General features: G+C 34.4%; 1 protein-coding gene across 5 annotated transcripts in view; it reads right to left on the reverse strand.

The window, feature by feature from the left end:
• SNX13 (sorting nexin 13) overlaps positions 1-21,574 on the reverse strand; it is a 135,605-nt gene that overhangs the window by 19,264 nt on the left and 94,767 nt on the right. For all 5 annotated transcript variants that reach the window (XR_013553464.2, XM_078441586.2, XM_060632622.3 and 2 more), the window contains 4 exons: positions 20,798-20,835; positions 16,708-16,777; positions 12,014-12,153; positions 571-678 (listed from right to left, as the gene is read on the reverse strand). Coding sequence is in view for 4 of the 5 variants with exons in the window: in XM_078441586.2 (XP_078297712.1) it covers positions 571-678; positions 12,014-12,153; positions 16,708-16,777; positions 20,798-20,835 (356 nt within the window). In the remaining variant the exon portion in view is untranslated. The remainder of the gene's footprint in view (positions 1-570; positions 679-12,013; positions 12,154-16,707; positions 16,778-20,797; positions 20,836-21,574) is intronic.

Here is a 21,574-nt window from a genome sequence, read left to right on the forward strand (position 1 = left end):
GTCTAAAACAAAGTTACTTCGGGGAGTCCTAACAGCTCATGAGGTAAGTAACTTGTGAGACAAATTTTGTTATTTCATGACAGAAATCTGTAAATCTAAAATACTACATGTCAGAAACAGTCCCTTGAATCTATTCCTCTCTTGAACTATCCTACAATTTTAGAAGCCTTAGACTCATTATGGACCATAGGAAGCATTTATCAGGAATGAAAATCTGCTAGCTTTGGATACACCTTGAAGAGCTACTATCCACTGAATTGGAAACATTAAACTGTTTGGTGTACCATCAAACACCTAGACTTTACAGTAATGTAGAAAAGATAGGTGTATGCGTCTAACCCTGAACACACAAAATCCTGATCACTCAGTGTCTAGAAAACTTCTTCGTCAATAAACAGAGAAATAATGTTGATAAATTACTGAGCAGACTGCATGTCACATTGGACGCTACTCAAAGGTGGTATTCTATTCCACTATTATATTAAAACATTACTTAATAAAGAAAAATCTACTATATCTATACGCTATATTAAAATAAAAATCCATGAGTAATAATAAACAAGGACTTACCTGCAAATATGCATTTAGATCCTTTTTTCTCTTTTCTAAAAAATCTCTATCCATATTATTAAACGTCTTTTTACCAGGAAGCTTCAATATGCTTGACAGATTTTCAAACTAGAAGATAAAATACATTCAATAATTTTAGTTTTCTAGAAAAAAAGTATTTTCCAAATAACAATCCTCTATTTATCAAAAGCATCTTTAACAGATTCTTTTGCAATGCATTATACTAAGCAAAAATAAGAAAATATGTCCAAAACACAGTAGTAATGCTATTTATTAATAAAGGAGTATTTTCAATTAAGAATGACAAACATGAATAACTAATAAAGATGGGTGATTCCACATGGGATTTCATTTTAAAACTCCCAATTTTGTTCAGAATTATCAATACTAAAAGGTTTTAAAAGTGTTTTCTTTAACATTTTGACTTACGAATAAAGTATTAGCAAATATATTTTTAATGATCAAAGATCCATGAGTTTCTGGCTCTTTAAGAAATCTAACAAATCTTTTTTACTATTAATGACTTTAAATCAGTTAATCATTGTAATAGCTATTAAAAACAAAAGGTAATTTCAAAATACAGATTGCAATTATACTACAACTCTGTATATAAACAATTATAGTGTAACACTGACACTTCTTCCCCACCAAACACATGAGAAATGAACTCACAGATTACTAAGAAAAAGTCTAAGAGCCATTAATATGTATCTTATCTTTATAAGGCCACAAACACAAAGTATACACCCTCTAAGTCTAGCATTTATAGACTTAACATTTAGGCACACCTTCAAAGATCCACATATACAGTACTCTGCTGTGCCTTGCTAAAGCACAAATTTTAACTGTACCAGGGGCCAACAGAGTGTAAGAGCAAAGTCATTTAGCTAGTGACTAAGCCTGGCCAGCAGTCTAGTAATTGAAATTTCAAGCAATCTTAGTGTCTTTCCCATGTGATACATGTCCTGAAGTGAAACAAACTTTCTAAAACCATTCTTTGTTTAAAAACATCAACAATAATGGATCTATAGAGAAAATTCATTCCTGGTGCAGAGATTAAAGAGGAAATGAAAAGATGCAGGATGATTTATATCTCCAACTGAAAGATTCAGATAATTTATTTTATTTTTCAATATTTATTTATTTTTGGGAGTGCAAGTGGGGGAGGGGCAGAGAGAGGGGAACAGAGGATTCAAAGCAGGCTCTGCGCTGACAGGCTGACAGCAGTGAGTATATGCAGGGCTCGAACCCACGAGCCGCGAGTTCATGACCTGAGCTAAAGTCAGCCTCAACCGACTGAGTCACTCAGGTATCCCATTCTGATAAATTTTTAAATGGAATGGCAAATCAGATAGTTGCTTGACACTATAATGTGAATAAGTTCATTGTATGTTATACATGAAAGGTAAAGGCAACTCTTTTGCCTCAACAAAGGCAACCACCCCCCAAAAAAATCAACAACAACAACAACAACAACAAAAACAAAAAAAGGAAACATGCAATTTACAGGGAAAATGTTATGCTGGAGTGATATTCATAAATTTGTTTGGCCACAACAGTATTAAAATAGGTCCTCATTAGATCAAATGTCCAGTGGAGAGCTCCTGGTTTTAAGAATTTTTTTTTTTTAAAAAATCATACCTTATGGAAATAAATTTATTTTTTCAAGGTGTCCTAAAAATATTTAATTTTCCAGAATATTACTTATCTACATTATCCTAAACTACTGATTTATTTTTAATATAATTTATTGTCAAATTGGTTTCCATATAACACCCAGTGCTCAGCCCAACAAGTTCCTCCTCAATGCCCATCACCCACTTTCCCCTCTCCCCCAACCTCTCAGCAATCCTTAGTTTGTTCTCAGTATCCAAGAGTCTCTTATGGTTTGCTTCCCTCCCTGTAACTTTTTTTTCCCCCTTCCCCTCCCCCATGGTCTTCTGTTCAGTGTCTCAAGATCCACCTATGAGTGAAAACATATGGTATCTTTCTCTGCGTGATTTATTTCACTTAGGATAACACTCTCCGGTTCCATCCACATTGCTACAAAAGGCCATATTTCATTCTTTCTCATTGCTACATAGTATTCCATTATACATATAAACCACATCTTCTTTATCTGTTCGTCAGCTGATGGACATTTAGGCTCTTTCTCTAATTTAGCTATTGTTGAAAGTGCTGCTATAAACATTAGGGTATATGTGTCCCTATGCATCAGCACTCCTGTATCCCTTGGGTAAATTCCTAGCAGTGCTATTGCTGGGTCATAGGGTAGATCTATTTTTAATTTTTTGAGGAAACTCCACACTGTTTTCCAGAGCGGCTGCACCAGTTTGCATTCCCACCAACAGTGCAAGAGGGTTCCCATTTCTCCACATACTCGCCAGCATCTATAGTCTCCTGATTTGTTCATTTTAGCCACTCTCTCAGTGTGGTTTTGATTTGTATTTCCCTGATGAGGAGCGACGTTGAGCACCTTTTCATGTGTCTGTTGACCATCTGGATGTCTTCTTTGGAAAAGACTCTATTCATGTCTTCTGCCCATTTCTTCACTGGATTATTTGTTTTTCGGGTGTGGAGTTTGGTGAGTTCTTTATAGATTTTGGATACCAGCCCTTTATCCGGTATGTCGTTTCCAAATATCTTTTCCCATTCTGTCAGTTGCCTTTTAGTTTTGTTGACTGTTTCTCTTGCAGTGCAGAAGCTTTTTATCGTCATGAGGTCCCAACAGTTCATTTTTGCTTTTAATTCCCTTACCTTTGGAGATGTCTCGAGTAAGAACCTGCAGTGGCTAAGATAAAAGAGGTTTTTTCCTGCTTTCTCCTCTACGGTTTTGATGGTTTCCTGTCTCACATTTAGGTCCTTTATCCATTTTCAGTTTATTTTTGTGTATGGTGCAAGGAAGTGGTCTAGTTTCATTCTTCTCCATGTTGCTGTCCAGTTCTCCCAGCATTATTTGCTAAAGAGGCTGTCTTTTTTCCATTGGACACTCTTTGCTGCTTTGTCAAAGATTAGTTAGCCATACATTTGTGGGTCCAATTCTGGAGTTTCTATTCTATTCCACTGGTCTATGTGTCTGTTTTTGTGCCAATACTATATGGTCTTGATGATAACAGCTTTGTAGTAGAGGCTAAAGTCTGGGATTGTGATGCCTCCCACTTTGGTTTTCCTCTTCAATATTACTTTGTCTATTTGGGGTCTTTTGTGGATCCATACAAATCTTAGGATTGTTTGTTCTAGCTTTGAAAAGAATGCTGGTGCAATTTTGATTGGGATTGCACTGAATGTGTAGATTGCTTTGGGTAGTATTGACATTTTAACAATATTTATTCTTCCAATCCATGAGGATGGAATGCTTTCCCATTTCTTTGTGTCTTCTTCAATTTCCTTCATAAGCTTTCTATAGTTTTCAGCATACAGATCTTTTACATCTTTGGTTAGGTTTATCCCAAGGTATTCTATGGTTCTTGGTGCAACTGTAAATGGGATCAGTGTCTTTATTTCTCTTTCTGTTGCTTAATTACGGGTGTATAAAAATGCAACCAATTTCTGTACATTGATTTTGTACCCTGAGACTTTGCTGAATTCATGGTATCAGTTCTAGCAGACTTTTGGTGGAATCTGTCAGGTTTTCCACATAGAGTATCATGTTGTCTGCGAAAGGTGAAAAGTTTGACTTCATCTTTCCCAATTTTGATGCCTTTGCATTTTGTTGTCTGATTGTTGATGTTAGGACTTCCAACACTATGTTAAACAACAGTGGTGAGAGTGGACATCCCTGTCACGTTCCTGATCTCAGGGGAAAAGCTCTCAGTTTTCCCCACTGAGGATGATATTAGCTGTGGGCTTTTCATAAATGTTTTTAAATTTTTTTTCTTTAACATTTATTTATTATTGAGAGACACAGAGCGTGAGCAGGGGAGGGGTAGAGAGAGGGGGAGACACAGAATCTGAAGCAGGCTCCAGGCTCTGAGCTGTCAGCACAGAGCCCAACATGGGGCTTGAACTCACAGACTGCAAGATTGTGACCTGAGCCGAAGTCGGTCGCCCAACCGAGCCACCCAGGCACCCCAGCATAAATGGCTTTTATGATGTTTCTATCCCGACTTTCTTGACGATTTTTATCAAGAAAGGATGCTGTATTTTGTCAAATACTTTTTTGCATCTATTGACAGAATGATATGGTTCTTTTCTTTTATTAATGTGATGTATCACATTGATTGATTTGTGAATGTTGAACCAGCCCTGCAGCCCAGGAATGAATCCCACTTGATCATGGTGAGTAATTCTTTTTATATGCTGTTGAATTCGATTTGCTAGTATCTTGTTGAGAATCTTTGCATCCATATTCATCCGGGATATTGGCCTGTAGGTCTCCTTTTTTATGGGGTCTCTGTCTGGTTTGGGAATCAAAGTAATGCTGGCTTCATAGAATGAGTCAGGAAGCTTTCCTTCCATTTCTATTTTTTGGGAACAGCTTGAGAATATTAGCAGATATTAATAATATATATATTATAATATTATATATATATTATTAAATTATATATAATTATATATATAATATATAATATATAAAATATAATAAAGCAGATATTAACTATGCTTTAAATGTCTGGTAGAATTCCCCTTGGAAGTCATCTGGTCCAGGACTCTTATTTGTTAGATTTTTGGTAAGTGATTCAATTTCTTCACTAGTTATGGGCCTGTTCAAATTTTCTATTTCTTCCTGCTTGAGTTTTGGTACTGTATGGGTGTTTAGGAATTTGTCCAATTTCTTCCAGGTTGTCCGGTTTGTTGGCATATAATTTTTCATAGTATTCCTTGGTAATTGCTTGTATTTCTAAGGGATTGGGTGTAATAAATCCATTTTCAATTGTGATTTTATCTATTTGGGTCCTCTCTCTTTTCTTTTTGCAAAGCCTGGCTAGAGGTTTATTAATTATGTTTATCTTTTCAAAAAACCAACTCTTGGTTTAATTGATCTGTTCTACTGTTTTGTTTTGTTTTTGTGATTCTATATTGTTCATTTCTGCTCTGATCTTTATTATTTCTCTTCTTCTGCTAGGTTTGGGGTGTCTTTGTTGTTCTGCTTCTAGTTCCTTTAGGTGTGCTGATAGATTCTGTATTTGGGATCTTTCTTATTTCTCAAGATGGGCCTGGATTGCAATGTATTTTCCTCTTAGGACTGCTTTTGCTGCATCCAAAAGGGTTTGGATTGTTGTATTTTCATTTGCATTTGTTTCCATATATTTTTTAATTTCTTCTCTAATTGCCTGGTTGACCTATTCGTTCTTTAGCAGGATGTTCTTTAACCTCCATGCTTCTGTAGGTTTTCCAGACTTTTTCCTCGGGTTGATTTCAAGTTTCCTAGCATTGAGATCTCAAAGTGCGCATGGTATGATCTCAATTCTTTTATATTTACTGAGGGCTGTTTTGTGACCCATTATGTGGTCTGTCTTGGAGAATGTGCCATGTGCACTCGAGAAGAAAGTATATTCTGCTGCTTTGGGATACAGAGTTCTAAATGTATCTGTCAAGTCCATCTGGTCCAATGTATCGTTCAGGGCCATTGTTTCTTTACAGATTCTCTGTCTAGATGATCTGTCCAGTGCTGTAAGTGGAGTATTAAAGTCCCCTGCAATTACCACATTCTTATCAATAAGGTTGCTTATGTTTGTGATTAATTGTTTTACATATTTGGGTGCTCCTGAATTCGGTGCATAGACATTTATAATTGTTAGCTCTTCCTGATGGATAGACCCAGTGATTATTATATAATGCCCTTCACCTCTCGTTACAACCTTTTTTAAAGTCCAGTTTGTCTGATATAAGTATGGCTACTCCAGCTTTCTTTTGATTTTCACTAGGATGATAGATAGCTCTCCATCCCCTCACTTTCAATCTGAAGGTGTCCTCAGATCTAAAATGAGTCTCTTGTAGACAGCAAATAGATGGGTCTTGTTTCTTTATCCATTCTGATACGCTATGTCTTTTGATTGCAGCATTTAGTACACTTGCATTCAGTGTTATTATTTAAAGATATGCGTTTAGAGTCATTGTGTTATCTGCAGGTTTCATGCTTGTAGTGATGTCTCTGGTACTTTGTGGTCCTTGCAACATTTCACTCACAGAATCCCCTTTAGGATCTCTTGTACGGCTGGTTTATTGGTGATGAATTCTTTCAGTTTTTGTTTGGGAAAATCTTTCTCTCCTTCTATTCTGAATGACAGGCTTGCTGGACAAAGGATTCTTGGCTGCATATTTTTCCTGTTCACACACTGAAAATTTCCTGCCACTCCTTTCTGGTCTGCCAACTTTCAGTGGATAGGTCTGCTACTACCCTTATGTGTCTACCCTTGTATGTTAAGGCCTGTTTATCAGAACCCTCTCTTTATCCTTGTATTTTGCCAGTTTCCCTATGATATGTGGTGCAGAAGATTGATTCAAGTTACGTCTGAAGGGAGTTCTTTGTGCCTCTTGGATTTCAATGCCTGTTTCCTTCCCCACATTGGGACATTCTCAGTTACGATTTGTTTGTAACACCTTCAGCCCCTTTCTCTCTCTTCTTCTGGAATTCCTATGATACAGTCATTGTTCCGTTTCATTGAATCACTTAGTTCTCTAATTCTCCCCTCATAATCCTAGATTTTTTTTCTCTTTTTCCATAATTTTATCTTCTAATTCACCTATTCTCCCCTCTGTCTCTTCAGTTCACACTGTGGCCACCTCCATTTTATTTTGCACCTCATTATAGCACTTTTTAAATTCATGATAACTCTTGATCTCTGTGGCAATAGATTCCTAAAGTCTTGTTCAGTTATGTTGCTTGTATCTGTTTTGATCAATTTTTTAGCTGTCATTTCTTCCTGGAATTTGATGAGAATTCTTCCATTGCATTATTTTGGCTAGTTTTCTGTCCCTTATGAGTTTTAAAAGTTTGTCATGTGTGCTCTACATCTGCGAGCACTGCTATGTTAAAGGGGGTCATACACCGTCCAGGGTCTGGCCCTTCAGGAAGTGTTTTGTGGAGAGTGTTACTTTCTCTCTGTTGTTGTGACTTTGGTTATTTTATTTCCCTACTCGTAATGATGTTTTGGACCCTCCACCAGGTGTGGTTTAATTTTTTCCTTGAAATAGCCCTATGGCCCCTCAGGTTGTCCTGGTTTCTCCCTGGTAAACTTAGTTTCTTTTCCTCCCAGACTCTTGGGGTTCAAAGTCCTTTGGCTTCAGCCCTTCTTTGTTTGAGAGACATGGGAAGTACAGATTCCCCTACGTCTCAGCCATGTTGGCCACCCACCTCTCCGAAACTACTGATTTAATTTTACAGAATACATACTTTATTCTACTATTACAAGTACGTTATGGGTGAAGTGTACTGCACTCCCAAGTTCAGATGCTGAGTCTTTAACCCCTAGTACTTCAGAATGGGGTTATATATGCAGACAGAGACTTCAGAGAGGGAATTAAGTAAAACAAAGCCCTCAGGGTGGGTGTAATCTAATATGACTGGTATCATTATAAGAGGAGGAAATCTGAACACGCAAAGAGAAAAGAGACACCAGGGATGTGAGCACACACAGAAAAGGCCATGTGAGGCCATATTAAGAAAGGCATCCATTTGACAGCCAAAGAGAGATATTTCAGGAAAAAAACAAATTTACCAACACCTTGATGTTGGACTTCTAACCTCCAGAACTGCAAGAAAATTATTTTTATTGTTTAAGCCACTTAGTCTATGATATTTTGTTATGATAGCCCTGGCAAATTAATACATCAAGGGAATAACAGTATGTAATAAAACAACAATTTATTTTGGGGGTGCCTGAGAGGCTCAGTTGGTTAAGTGTCTGACTTCAGCTCAGGTTATGACCTTGTGGTTTGTGAGTTCAAGCATCACATCGAGCTCTGTGCTGACGGCTGAGTCTGGAGCCTGATTCAGATTCTGTGTCTACCTCTCTCTCTGCCCCTCCTCTACTTGCTCTCTCTCTCTCTGTCAAAAATAAACATTAAAAAGAAATTTTTTTAATTTCAGAAACTTTAAATTATTAAATGTTGTTAATAAAAAGAAATAAATTAAATGCCACAAAAATAGTTATTTTCTTAAAGCCAAGATTATCAAACTCCTTTTTAAACTGTCTAGAACAGAAGAATATAGGACTGATAGTTTTCTCAAATATTGCTATTATAAAAAGAAAAATGGGGAAATTTTATACTCTAATTAAACTTACTATAATCGTGGTATTTTAAAGATTATATTTAAATACAAGGTAAAGGGAGCCCATTCCCTAAAAGGTAATATAATTCTCTCTGCAAAAATTCATGAATGTATTTTTTTTTTAATATTTATTTTTGAGAGACAGACAGAGTGTGAATGGGAAAGCAGCAGAGAGAGAGGGAGACACAGAATCTGAAGCAGGTTCCAAGCTCTGAGCTGTCAGCACAGAGCCTGACATGAGGCTCAAACCCATGAATGGTGAGATCATGACCTGAGCTGAAGTTGGTCACTTAATGACTGAGCCAGCCAGGTGCCCCCCATTATTTTTTAAATATTTTTAAAATATTTTTTAAACGTTACAAGGATTCAAAATTTGTTTATATCCAAGCACATAAATACTTTTACTCAGTTACCTTAAAGCATACTTAATATTTAAATCACTAGTATTTTATCTGTGCTAATATACAATTCACTCAATATAATACAATTGCACAGTGTCTACTAGAATGTAGGCTCCCAGAGGCAAAGACTAGGTCTGTCTTGCTCACTGCTGTATTCTGAGCACTGAGAACAGTACCAGGCACACAGAAAAAACTCAGTGTGTGTGTATGTATATATATATATATATATATATATATATATATATATATATATATATATATATGCTGAATAAATAAATGCATAGTTCAGGCCATTTCTAAAATAACGTGATATTTAATATTAATTATTTTCTTTCAATTTTATAAATCTTTATCAATAAAACATCCAATGAGCCTAAAAACATCTGTAAAGAAAATGATAGTATATTTAGACTGGAAAAGCTTACATCACAAAGTTAAGAAAACAAAATCTGTTTTAAAATAATGTTAACACTTGAAGAGCTCTATGGAGTTAAATTTATTTGTGTCAATAGGTTGTACTGTTACCAACTGATGAATTACTATGAATCACTGCATTTTTCTTCTGCTGTTTTATGAGAGATTTGAGTTTAAAAATATAGATAAGGCAGGGGCGCCTGGGTGGCTCAGTCGGTTAAGCGGCCGACTTTGGCTCAGGTCATGATCTCACGGTCCGTGAGTTCGAGCCCCGCGTCGGGCTCTGTGCTGACAGCTCAGAGCCTGGAGCCTGTTTCAGATTCTGTGTCTCCCTCTCTCTGACCCTCCCCCGTTCATGCTGTCTCTCTCTGTCTCAAAAATAAATAAATGTAAAAAAAAAAAAAAAATTAAAAAAAAATATAGATAAGGCAGAGCTAAAAGGCGAATAGCCTGGGTCTTATTTACAAATGTTCAGCATTTTCCTTAAAGCCACATTTTCACTTAGAAGCTTTGTTTTTAAATTCTTAAGCTCTGTGAGCAATCTAAGTAATCATACACTACTGTGACTTGATAAGAAACACAAAGTCAAAACACATGCACTTTGCCTGCAATGAGCCCTTTTACAAATGACTTCTCTTGGGGCACCTGGGTAGCTCAGTTGTTAACCGACTTTGGCTCAGGTCAAGATCTCACAGTTTGTGGATTCAAGCCCTGCATCAGGCTCTGTGCTGACAGCTGACAGCTAACAGCCTGGAGCCTGCTTCAGATTCTGTCTTCTTCTCTCTCTGCCGCTCCCCCATTTGTGCTCGGTCTCTCAAATAAATAAATGTTAAAAAAAAAAAAAGTAATAAAAAATAAAAATGAATTCACTTTATTAATTTCATTGAATTTTTGCTGTATTGTAAAAGGAAATTTCTGTATGGACTGTTCTATTAATAAAGGTTTTTTTTTTTTTTAAAGTATGTTCTTCACTTATAATTGTCAATATGTAAACATAAACATGATATTTACAGTCCTTGCCTAGAATATTTAAATTATGCAGTTATTATTCCTCTTAATAGTAAAAAGTTAACACTATTCAAACAAAGAAAATTTCACATTATTCCAAATTCCCATTGATTTCCAAGTAAATAAAACTACTTAGCAATTCAAATTATTTTAAAATTTATCAGGTTTGGTTGATATATGAGGATGGGAAGACAGATAATATAAGCTGTGGGATTTTAGACTCTAAAATAGGTAATATTTATAAAATTAAAGCAATTATTTCATCAATGTGGGACAGAAAATTCTTTCACCTCTGCAAAAAAATCAATCTAAGCTGAAGAAACAAACCAAGACAACAAAAACAGAAGAACAGACATGTCCAAAGTTGTTAATTTCCTTATGAATATAATTTAAAATAGTATTTTTCATATGGGCTTCTGGAGTCAACCCTAATCTGGTTTTAATCACTTTTAAGCTATTAATTGTTTATCTCACTCTATTCACAGAGTATTTTAATGAAATGATCATGGTGCCAACCATATTTTTTCCATTATCTTAACTGAAAAAAGATATTTTCTGATTACTCAAATAATACAATGTCATTTCAAAGCTTCTGTCCATTCAGATGTCACAATTATCAGTATTTTTACTGGTTTAAAACCAGCATGTATAGTTAAAAAACTTTGAATGAAATCACAGATTCTCAAAAGTTACATTCCATAGATCACATATTCCAATTCATGTGATGATGATCTATTTTTTTTTTTAAGTTAAGGAAAAAAGTATTTAATAAAAAGTAAAATAGAGAAATAATTCATTTACATTTGTTGTCTTTAAGCGTCCACATACTTCTATAAAACAAGAGGGATGTATTTAGTAAGAATTAAAACATTAATTGGCTAATGTTAAACTTAATTTAGGTTGTGGTTCTTAAAACAACTTAATAGACCAAGGATTTAACTGTTACACTATTGGGTAAGGATACTATTTAAAATAACTATAGCTCTGGATTATATTGTCCAAAATAAAAACACAAAATGCCCTACAGTGATACTCCTCCATATCTTAAACCAAACCTAAATCCCAAAAACCTCTTGCAAAGCACAACACACACACAAACACACACACACACACACACACACACACACACACACAGTTAGAAAGATACATTCATTATAATTTTCCAAAGCAGACCACTGATATTTTGTCACTAGTCTACAATGGTTATAACTGGTTTAAGACTGATTTACTGGTTAAATGCTCCTAATCATTCTAACATTATGCTGACTATACAAAAATTCTTACCTTACTTCCTTTGGCTCTGCTCATTATCTTAGCATCCTCAGAGCTATTTAGAATCAAACATCAAATTAGGAAACAACAAAAAATGCACAAACTCGAAAATGTACGTTCAGTGGAGGATTACCTGTTCAGTGATCCTCATGTGGAAGTCATGAAAGTCGCTGTAACGGCGATAGGTTTTCCACATCTCCTCGCTGTTAAGACCACGCCGGTGAACAGTGATAGCATATAATGCGTACGTCTTGCCATGATCATTACAAACGCCTGCCACAGCATATGGGTCATAGTCAGCATATACTAGTCATTTCAAACAAAATGAAGAGGAGCAAAACACACACAGAAGAGGAAGATGAAGAACAAAAACAAACAAAAGAACATGAAGTGAAGAAGAATTTGAAATGACAGACTGAGACAAAAGGATGTCACCAAAGGATAAAAGACTCCCATCCTCTGGACTCACATTCACATTATAAGTTTATGATGACACTACTAGCCACACAGTGATACCTACCTACTTCGACTCACTTCCTCAAGAGCTTGTACCTATTCTTAGTATGACACCACACTACCGCCTCATAATGTAACATTATTCTCTACATATTTAATAAAAGAAAAGTAACAGATATAAAATAACAACCTTTGATACTAGCTTTCACTATTCAATTGTATTTCAATTAATATCTCTCCCACCAAACAGAAAGCAAAAGCCAAGAACTACAATTCATGGACTTCTGGCAAGTCTCTTTACTGTTTACAATTATCAAAAATTTATAAATGTAGTTCATTCTGGAGATTTTTTTTTTTTTAAAGACATTTTCCTACACAGCATCCTAGTGAGGTAAACTCAAAACCTGTTCCGATTTTGTACTAAACTTAAGACATTTGTTGTGAATCATTTTCTCTAATTTTCTTTCCTATTTTCCAGTTTCTTTCCTCCTTCTAGTGTTGTATTCTAGATCGTTTCTTCAGGTCTCTACAAGTTTTGAGTCTCTAGTCATCTATATCTGGTCTGATTCTTAATCCATCCACTGACCTCAGTCTCAATTACAGTATTTTTTTCTATGATTTTATTTTGGTTCTTTTGACAAAGTGTTGCATTCTTGCCTTAGCTTTTATCTCTACGAGTGTTTTTAATATCCCCTCAGGCTAGGAGACCCTGTGGTACACAATCACTTGAGGATGGCTATATCTAGACACACCCACGCTGGGAATCAAGACGGGCTTTCAATTTCTTGTGGGTACCATTTCCAGACATGATCTTGGCATTCTTTGTTTTATTCTCTTGACACCAGGCTAAGTTTTTCTAGTTCCTCGTTCCTATTAAGCCACCCTTGGTTACTCTGGGCTTCATGTGAAGTACTAGGTTCCAGCTTACTATGGCCTTAGCTCATCCTGCCACTTCTAAATTTGAGAGACATGAAAATGCTCCCAAAAATCAAAATAGCAGGGGTGCCCGAGTGGCTCAGTTTCAGCTCAGGTCATGATCCCAGAGTCGTGAAATTGAGCCCCACATGGGGCTCCATGCTAAGTACAGAGCCTGCTTAGACTCACTCCCTCTCTCCCTCTCTCTCTCTCCCTTTGCCCTTCTCCCCTACTCGCTCACTCTCTAAAATAAAAAAAAAAATCTTTTTTGATTAAAATAAAAAAAAAATAAAATCAAGATAGAAATGTTTATGCTCCTGTGAGCTCCCTGGCTTCAACTCCACTTTGCTTTCCTAAATTTATTTTTCGTCATGGCCTACGGCACCTGTACATTTCTCCCTGTAGCTATTTTTATTTTACTGTTTTCAGCCTTTCTATGCGTGGAAGGCAGGATTTCCAATAGCACTTTAGACTACCACTTGGCCCACAAGTATAAATTGCTCTTCTAATAATAGATTACATTAATCCATAATTGTGAGGGGAAATAGTGGCTGACTAAATATTTTGTATTTTGTATATAATTAGGCCAAGAAGGGTTTGCATAGCATCTTACTAAATTATTTTAATAGCATGAACGCTAAAAATCCAAACTGGCAAATGCAGTTTGGACAGAAACCTCTTTTAGGCTTTCATCAACATTTTTCTAAGATTTGCACTGTCTACTCAGAATTGCCCTTTGTTCCCTTTTTATCTAATATCAATTTCCTGATTTGTCAAAATATAAGATTAGGGATAGACTTTGGTTGCTTCACTCTCTGAGACTTTAGCTCTCTGTAACATTATTTATTATCCACTGTTCACTTCTTCCAATGATCCTTCTCACAGAGACCTGTGCAGAACAAACTACACCGAACTTTTTCATCCTGTTATAGAACCAGCACCACTCAACAGAGTTAGCACGGCAATGAGGCAACAGTTTTATCTGTTGTGTTCAAGAGAGGTTTGGTGAAAGAAAACAGAAAGCAGAAGCCTATTAGGCAACAAATCATAACCAACTAGAAGTTAACAAGAGCAAGACTAGGATGGAATAGAAAAGAAATAAAGGGAAGAATGTTAAGAAAGCATTCTAAAAAAGATTTCTCACAAATTGACAGGCAGAGGAGCTCATGACTCGGGTGCATGAACAATAGGAAGAATAGGTTGTGCAGAAGACAAAAAGGTAATTTGATTTTAAAAACAGATAATGAGGCTGCATATATTTATTATAAGATGACGGTGAGATATTACAGTGGAAATAGGTTTTGCTTTCATTAAGACAATGTTACTTATGGCAGGTGATGTACAAGCTATGTGTCACTAATCCAGAATGAGATAAGGAACTAGACCAGAATGTAAATCAAGCTCTCATCACTAAGTACATTGCTGAATTTAGCTAGTAGATTTTAAAGATTACACAAAGAGAAGTGTTCAGTAGCCCATGGATCACTCCTTGAGAAGCACTTCACTAGAATCTACGTTCTACTTCCTGTAATAAGATGTTAAAAACATAAAATCTAGACTCAGAGACTATGAAGTCTAACTGGTAAAATATTTATTGAACAAACACTAATATATAATGGCTACTCACGTAATTACTAATGTAATTAATTAGTCTCAGAACAGCTCTGTGAGGTACACATTATTATTGATCCATTTTATGGATCACAGAAGTTAAGGAGCTTGCCAGGTTCACCCAACCATTAGGTGGAAGAGCTGGGACTTGAACCCACGCAAATGGGAAAAAAGTTATGCTCTTAACAACTATATTATGTTGCCTCTTTAGTATTTATACTTAAGTTTGTCTGACAGAAATAACAATTTATTAAAAATGCTTTTAGTGCTTCCATACATTTTAAGAAGCTAATAAATACTTTTAAGTAAATGGATAAAGGAGCTAGAAAATCAGAATGTTTAGAGAAAAGAAAGATCTACAAAAGAAACATGAACATGAGTATCTTCCTTGAGACATAAAGTATAAGGTCCTCAAGAAAGAAATAAGGACAAATACCGAATATTTGCAGTTTGGAAATATCCTCCCATTTGGAAGACAAACCAACAAAGAGAGACTTTTAAAAAGAATTTTACATTTCAGGAAGGAAAATTGAAACAACAGTGAAACAACTATAACAAAAGCTAGAAGGAAAAGCAACAAAACTTCTGGTTTTATTGACAAAGGTGTCATCCAATGACCCTTAAGAGCAGGTAGTGTATGCACCAACTAACTGTAAAGGATAAAAGAACAACTTAGACAGCAATTATAAATAACTTATTTCAGAAATATGGCAGGTAACACAGTGCAAAATGAGATTCTAGCTCCAGTGAGAAGCAAAAGAAAACAGAGATCTTAAAAAAAAAAAAAAAAAAAAAAAAAAAAAAAAAAAAAAAAGATGTAAATTATCTTTTAAACTGCATTGGTACTGTAAGATCTCTTTTTAGTACCTAAAACGTAAGCACGAAATTGAACTGAGATACCTCAATATGGTAATATTTCAAATGTAATCTGACAGACATAATCCTGTAATCTAGTGAGAGGCTGGACAAGTAAACCACCATTACCTACTACTCATTGGCATTATCTAATAACCCAGTGGCAATGATGTAAATTGATTTTTTTCCTCAGTTCACTAACCATTTTGTATGTATGCTGACTGAGTCACAAAATTTTAGAGGTTTCTCACCTTATCCAAGCATTCCTTAAACTTCTGTAAGCTCCTATACCAAAGTTTCATTAACCCAGTTATCTAGTCTGACTCTGCATTATGAAAAAGATTGAGCTAAAATCTACCCCAAGTGATTTCTTAAGAATTCTGCAGACAGTTATCAGCTAGACACAAACAAGAGGAAAAGACTGGGTTTCAAGTTTATTAGCTATGACAAAATGCTTAGAATTTAAGCTTTTCCAAGTGTTAACAGTAACAACCTTAGAGAAGGAAGATATATAAGTATATTCTAACATACATATAAGGTATCATCAAACATGATACAAAGTATATATCAAACCATATACACAATAAACATTTTAGAAGTTAACAAAAAACAATGCAGAAAAACATGTAACTTAAAAATACGACTATAGAGGGGCGCCTGGGTGGCGCAGTCGGTTAAGCGTCCGACTTCAGCCAGGTCACGATCTCACGGACCGTGAGTTTGAGCCCCGCGTCAGGCTCTGGGCTGATGGCTCGGAGCCTGGAGCCTGTTTCCGATTCTGTGTCTCCCTCTCTCTCTGCCCCTCCCCCGTTCATGCTCTGTCTCTCTCTGTCTCAAAAAATAAATTAAAAAAAAAAAAAAAAGTTGAAAAAAAAAAAAAATACGACTATAGAACAGAAAAATGGTTTGTAAAAATATATGTGGAAAATAATCCAGGTGTAATAATAATCAATAATTTTTAAGCAATAATTGTACCACAAAGTCTCTTACCAGTGTCTGAAATGTAAGCATGAAGTTGTACTGAGTCATCAGAAGATACATTTGAAAGGTCATCTAACGACTTGGAAAAAAAAATAAATAAATAAATGTATACATTTTTAATTTTATAGGAAAAAAAGTGTTAAAGCATTTTATGTCACATATGCCTTACCCATCTTTGCCCCATGTAATCTTTATATTATTTGTATCCCTCCCCCAGCAATAATCCTCTCTATTTATATGAACAGGATAGAGAAAATCCACAATTAAAAAAACTATAAAACAAAGAAATTCAGAAATCAACTTAGTACATCAGATTATTTCTTCCTTCATTGCTTATCCGCACTTGCTACTTCTTGATTATACTCAATACATGGCAAGAAAAAAATATGGAAAAAATCAGTAGACATATTCTTAACATTTCAATTTTTTAAAATGTACTAGAACCAATTCCTTATTATTTATTAATTTAGAAATAATTTTAGATTCCTTATCTAACATGAGAATAATAGTACCTACACATTGGTTACATAAGGATTAAATAAGAAGACATGTAAAACATTTAGTAAGACTGCCTAACACAAAAAGTTATCTATTATTGTGATCTGTATGAAGTGAATCCAGACTCTAAGACAGATTTCAAATAATTTTGAAAAATAATTGCACAAAAATCATTACTGAGTGATTCAAAATGAATCTTTTTTAACTATGGCCTTTGGGTTTAAATTTCAAACTTTTTTGCCTCAGATACATACACCCACACATACCTAGAAGGGAACATAATCACATCATGATAGACTGCAGGAAAGAGTTACCTTGAGCCAATTATATTTATTGTAGTAGTAGTAGTAGTAGTGATAATAATAATAATAATAATAATAATAATAATAACACCATATTATGTACTTGAAATTACTGAAGGTAAATCTTATATGTTCTTAATATAAAAATGGTAACTATGTGATGTGATAGAGGGGTTAGCTAACCTTATGGTAGTAACCATTATGTAATTATCAAATCAATATGTTGTATGTATTCAACTTATATAATGTTTTATGTCAGTTATAACTCAGTAAAGCTGGAGAAAAATAAACAGCAACAAAAAAGAATTAACTTGAAATTGCTCTCCTCAGAAAGGACTGCTTACAAGCCTGGCCCTTGGATGACAATTGGTGGGAAGGTTCCCACCACTGCCTAACTGCTAAAAGTCATTCATTGTACCTAACCTGTTTGTATAAACAATGTGGTTTATGTTGAACACCCGCTTTCCTTTTGGGAGTCTTGAATTTTAGTATACACTAACCAGAAGTTTGCCTATGTGACCGGCCTCCAATGAAAACCTTGGTCACTTAGTCTCAGATGGGCTTTCTTAGTACCAGCATTTCATATGTGTTGTCACTTTCACTGCTGGGAGAATTAAGTATGTCCCATGAGGTTTCCATGGGAGAGGATTCTTGGAAACTTGTATCTGGTTTCCTCTGGACTTTGTCCCATGAGCCTTTTCCTTTTGCTGATTTTGCTTTATATCCTTTGTCTATAATAAATCCTATCTATAAGCATGACTATGCTGAGCCCTGTGAGTCCTCTTAGTAATCATTGAACATCAAAATGGTCTTGGGGACTTCATAATAAGAATCCACTTATTTAAGTGGTCATATGACCAATAGTCAAATATCTTGTTAGAAATATAACCTTTGTTTTAATATTACTTTTATATGAAAAAGCTTCAAAGAAAATAGAATTTTCTACAAAATTCAGATTGTTATCTACTACGATCTTCTTCCAATTACAAACTATCACAGAGAATATATAACAATTGTTTTTCAAAAAGTATTATTGTTGTTAATTACTATCATTATTATTATGATTAACCTTTCCTTGTAGGTAACATTTCAACAGCTAAATGCTACTTACTTTAAACATGTTAGCATCTTATACTATGCAACCCAGAAGTTGTTATAGAACTTTGTACATAAATGTCTTTTTAGTACACCTAAAATATACAATTAATAAGTATTATTTTCATTAAATATGATGAAATAATCTATTGAAACATCTCTTAAACACTAGTCACAGGTATAATGTAAATGTAAATATCAAGGAGACTATATAAAATTACAAGTGATGAAGTAATATTAATTACAGTCTGATTTAGAATTATAAGTACTATTTAGTAAAAGAAAACTATGATCAAAACAAGTACACTAATGCTGCCCTGAAATAAAACATAGTTTTTGTTCAGTGATCCTTGGGTTAAGATTCTTGAATCTTTGGCAAAAAAAGAAGAAGATCCTTTTTTAAACTACTATGCTAAGTCAAAAACTGAAAATTCAGATTTACTATGATAACCCATACAACTATGATGTCCCTGCTAGAAATGTTTACAATTCATGTGCCAATCTCAATTGAAAAATGAGTAAATCAATACAAATAAATATTTTCTTTGCTTATTATATGGGAAAAAACTATTATGACCTATTTTACAAACTTCAAGCTATTTTTAAAATGGAGCTATCCGCTAACATTTATCTATATATTGGGATTCCTGGGTGGTGCAGTCAGTTGAGCCCCTGACTCTTGACTTTGGGTCCTGGGATCAGGCTCCCTGCTGATCATGGAGCCTGCCTAAGATATTCTCTCTCTCTCTCTCTCTCTCTCTCTCTCTTTCTCTGTCTTCCCTGCTTTCCTTCTCCCCCCTCTCCCCCACTCACACACACTCTCTTCCTAAAAAAATAGTAATTTAAAAAATTGTCTATATATTTAAAAAGAATCCAAAAGACTCCACCTACTTAAAAGCTCAAATTTAATAAAATTAAGTGAATAACAAAATACGTCAAGTCATCAACCTCAAGTGTGACCTTTGTCAATCAAGATAGTGTTCTGGTTTCTATCACTATGTGATAAAAAAACTGTTATTTGAAAAAGCATTTATTCCAAATATGGAATAAAGGAAACAAGTATTTGTTACTAGTGTTCACACATTTATACAAACACTACAAATATGAATACCTGAAATTTCAAATGAAGGAAAAGTTTCATTGCATTTAGGCATTTTTTCTATATAATGAACATTATTACTAATACTTTCTTCATGCTCTGGGAGTTATTCCTTCTCGTTATAAGGCTATGGAGTACAACAAAAAAATGGTAGTGATACCAAATGACTTAGGAAAATATTCTAAATGTTACACCACCTCTGACATAACACTATAGCTGACTGCCTTGGTATTTTGTTAAAGGTTATGTAATTTATAGAGTAATAAAACACTCAATATGGTCATTTTAGTAATACAGAAGACAACATAAGATAATGGACCTCTAGACCATTTAGCTATTACAAAAAGTATGAAAGTAGTGTAGCTAGAATGAAAAACAAAGGAAACAATCTCTCCCTAACCCCCCCGATAAACATTGCACTGAAACTTTCATAGAAGATAATATTTCTTCCTAGCAACATTTTATGAAGTAAGTTATTCATGCCAAGGATGGATATATAAAAGAACTGAAATGTTCATTATTTCACACTTTACTATGAATGTATAAAGTGCCAATGACAGCTTATATGTTAAAAAATATGTCATTCTTAAACCTGTAATCGTAAGATAAAGTTGCTTAATTTACTATAAGGCTTTAAGCTTTTTTTTTTATATATACAAAAACCTGAATTTGTTACAGTGTACACTATTAGAAATATCTGGAATTTTTCAGATATCCTAATTTTATATTTCTCTTCTACACACAAAAAGAAAGAGCGAATTTCAATGTACACATTTATATGTCACAAGTTTACTATTCAAAACACCACTGTTCAAAGTCACTTCAAAATACTAAATATTGGAAATGAAAATATGAAATCGATTTTTTATCAAATACAACTGAATTATGCAGGTGTGACTTAAGCACACTCTTATAAGTGAAAATAAATAAATTTCAGAGGCTCTTATATGTGAATTTAACATTTCTTTTAAAGCAAGTAACTTCTTAAAATATTAAAGCATGATCTGAGAGCTTCTAATATATCATTTATTTATGTATGTTATGGCTCACCTTTTATAATATTTTCAAGCCACTTTAATAATTAAGGCACCCTAAGAGTACTTACCAAATTTATGCTTCCTGTAGGAGACCCATTAAAAGATTCTGTGGGAGGGAAAATTCAACTTAGTATATACATTAATAACATTTTGGAAAGAGTTGTTTTATCTAAGGTTAAAACGCTAAGAATGAAAGTCACCAAAGCAAAGACTTATTAACAAAAGAGCACAGAAAACTGTGGTACGGTACTCCCAAACACCTGTTTCCTTAAGCCTCATGGTTTTCCAAGCCAGGTATTTCAGTGAAAATATTTATGTACCTAAGTTGCCCCATCTAAAACATATACCAAAAAAAGGTGTTCATGTATAGGAAAACAATTATTAAATATTTTATTTTCCCATTATCATATGAAGTTGTCTGATACAGTGTAAATATGAGGAAAACACTGCAGAGTGAAGTCCATTAAGAAAGGTCTCAAGTATTTTGTTAGTTTTTACTGGATTAAGACGTATTACAAATAAAACTTTTCTTTCCTGTGAAGAATAAATAGATTATTAATATAGCTATTATTTCCACTTATTCTTGGTAGATTTGGCTCAAAAACATTGCAACCCTAGGTTCCTAAATATCTCACTAATAAAACAAGATATATAAAACTTCATATACAATGCCATTTAATTAAAAAGCAACTAAAATTATTTTTAAACAGTAATGTTAGAGAGCTAAGTCAATTATACATTATTAAAATTAATGTCTTTCCCTCAGTTTTTTATTCTATATCTGAACACGCGAAGTTATCCATTAAGATGCAACTCTGTTAAAAATACAAATTAATGTATGGCCA

The sequence above is a fragment of the Panthera onca genome, chromosome A2, assembly GCF_046562875.1.
Source record: "Panthera onca isolate mPanOnc1 chromosome A2, mPanOnc1 haplotype 2, whole genome shotgun sequence".
Lineage (NCBI taxonomy): Eukaryota > Metazoa > Chordata > Mammalia > Carnivora > Felidae > Panthera > Panthera onca.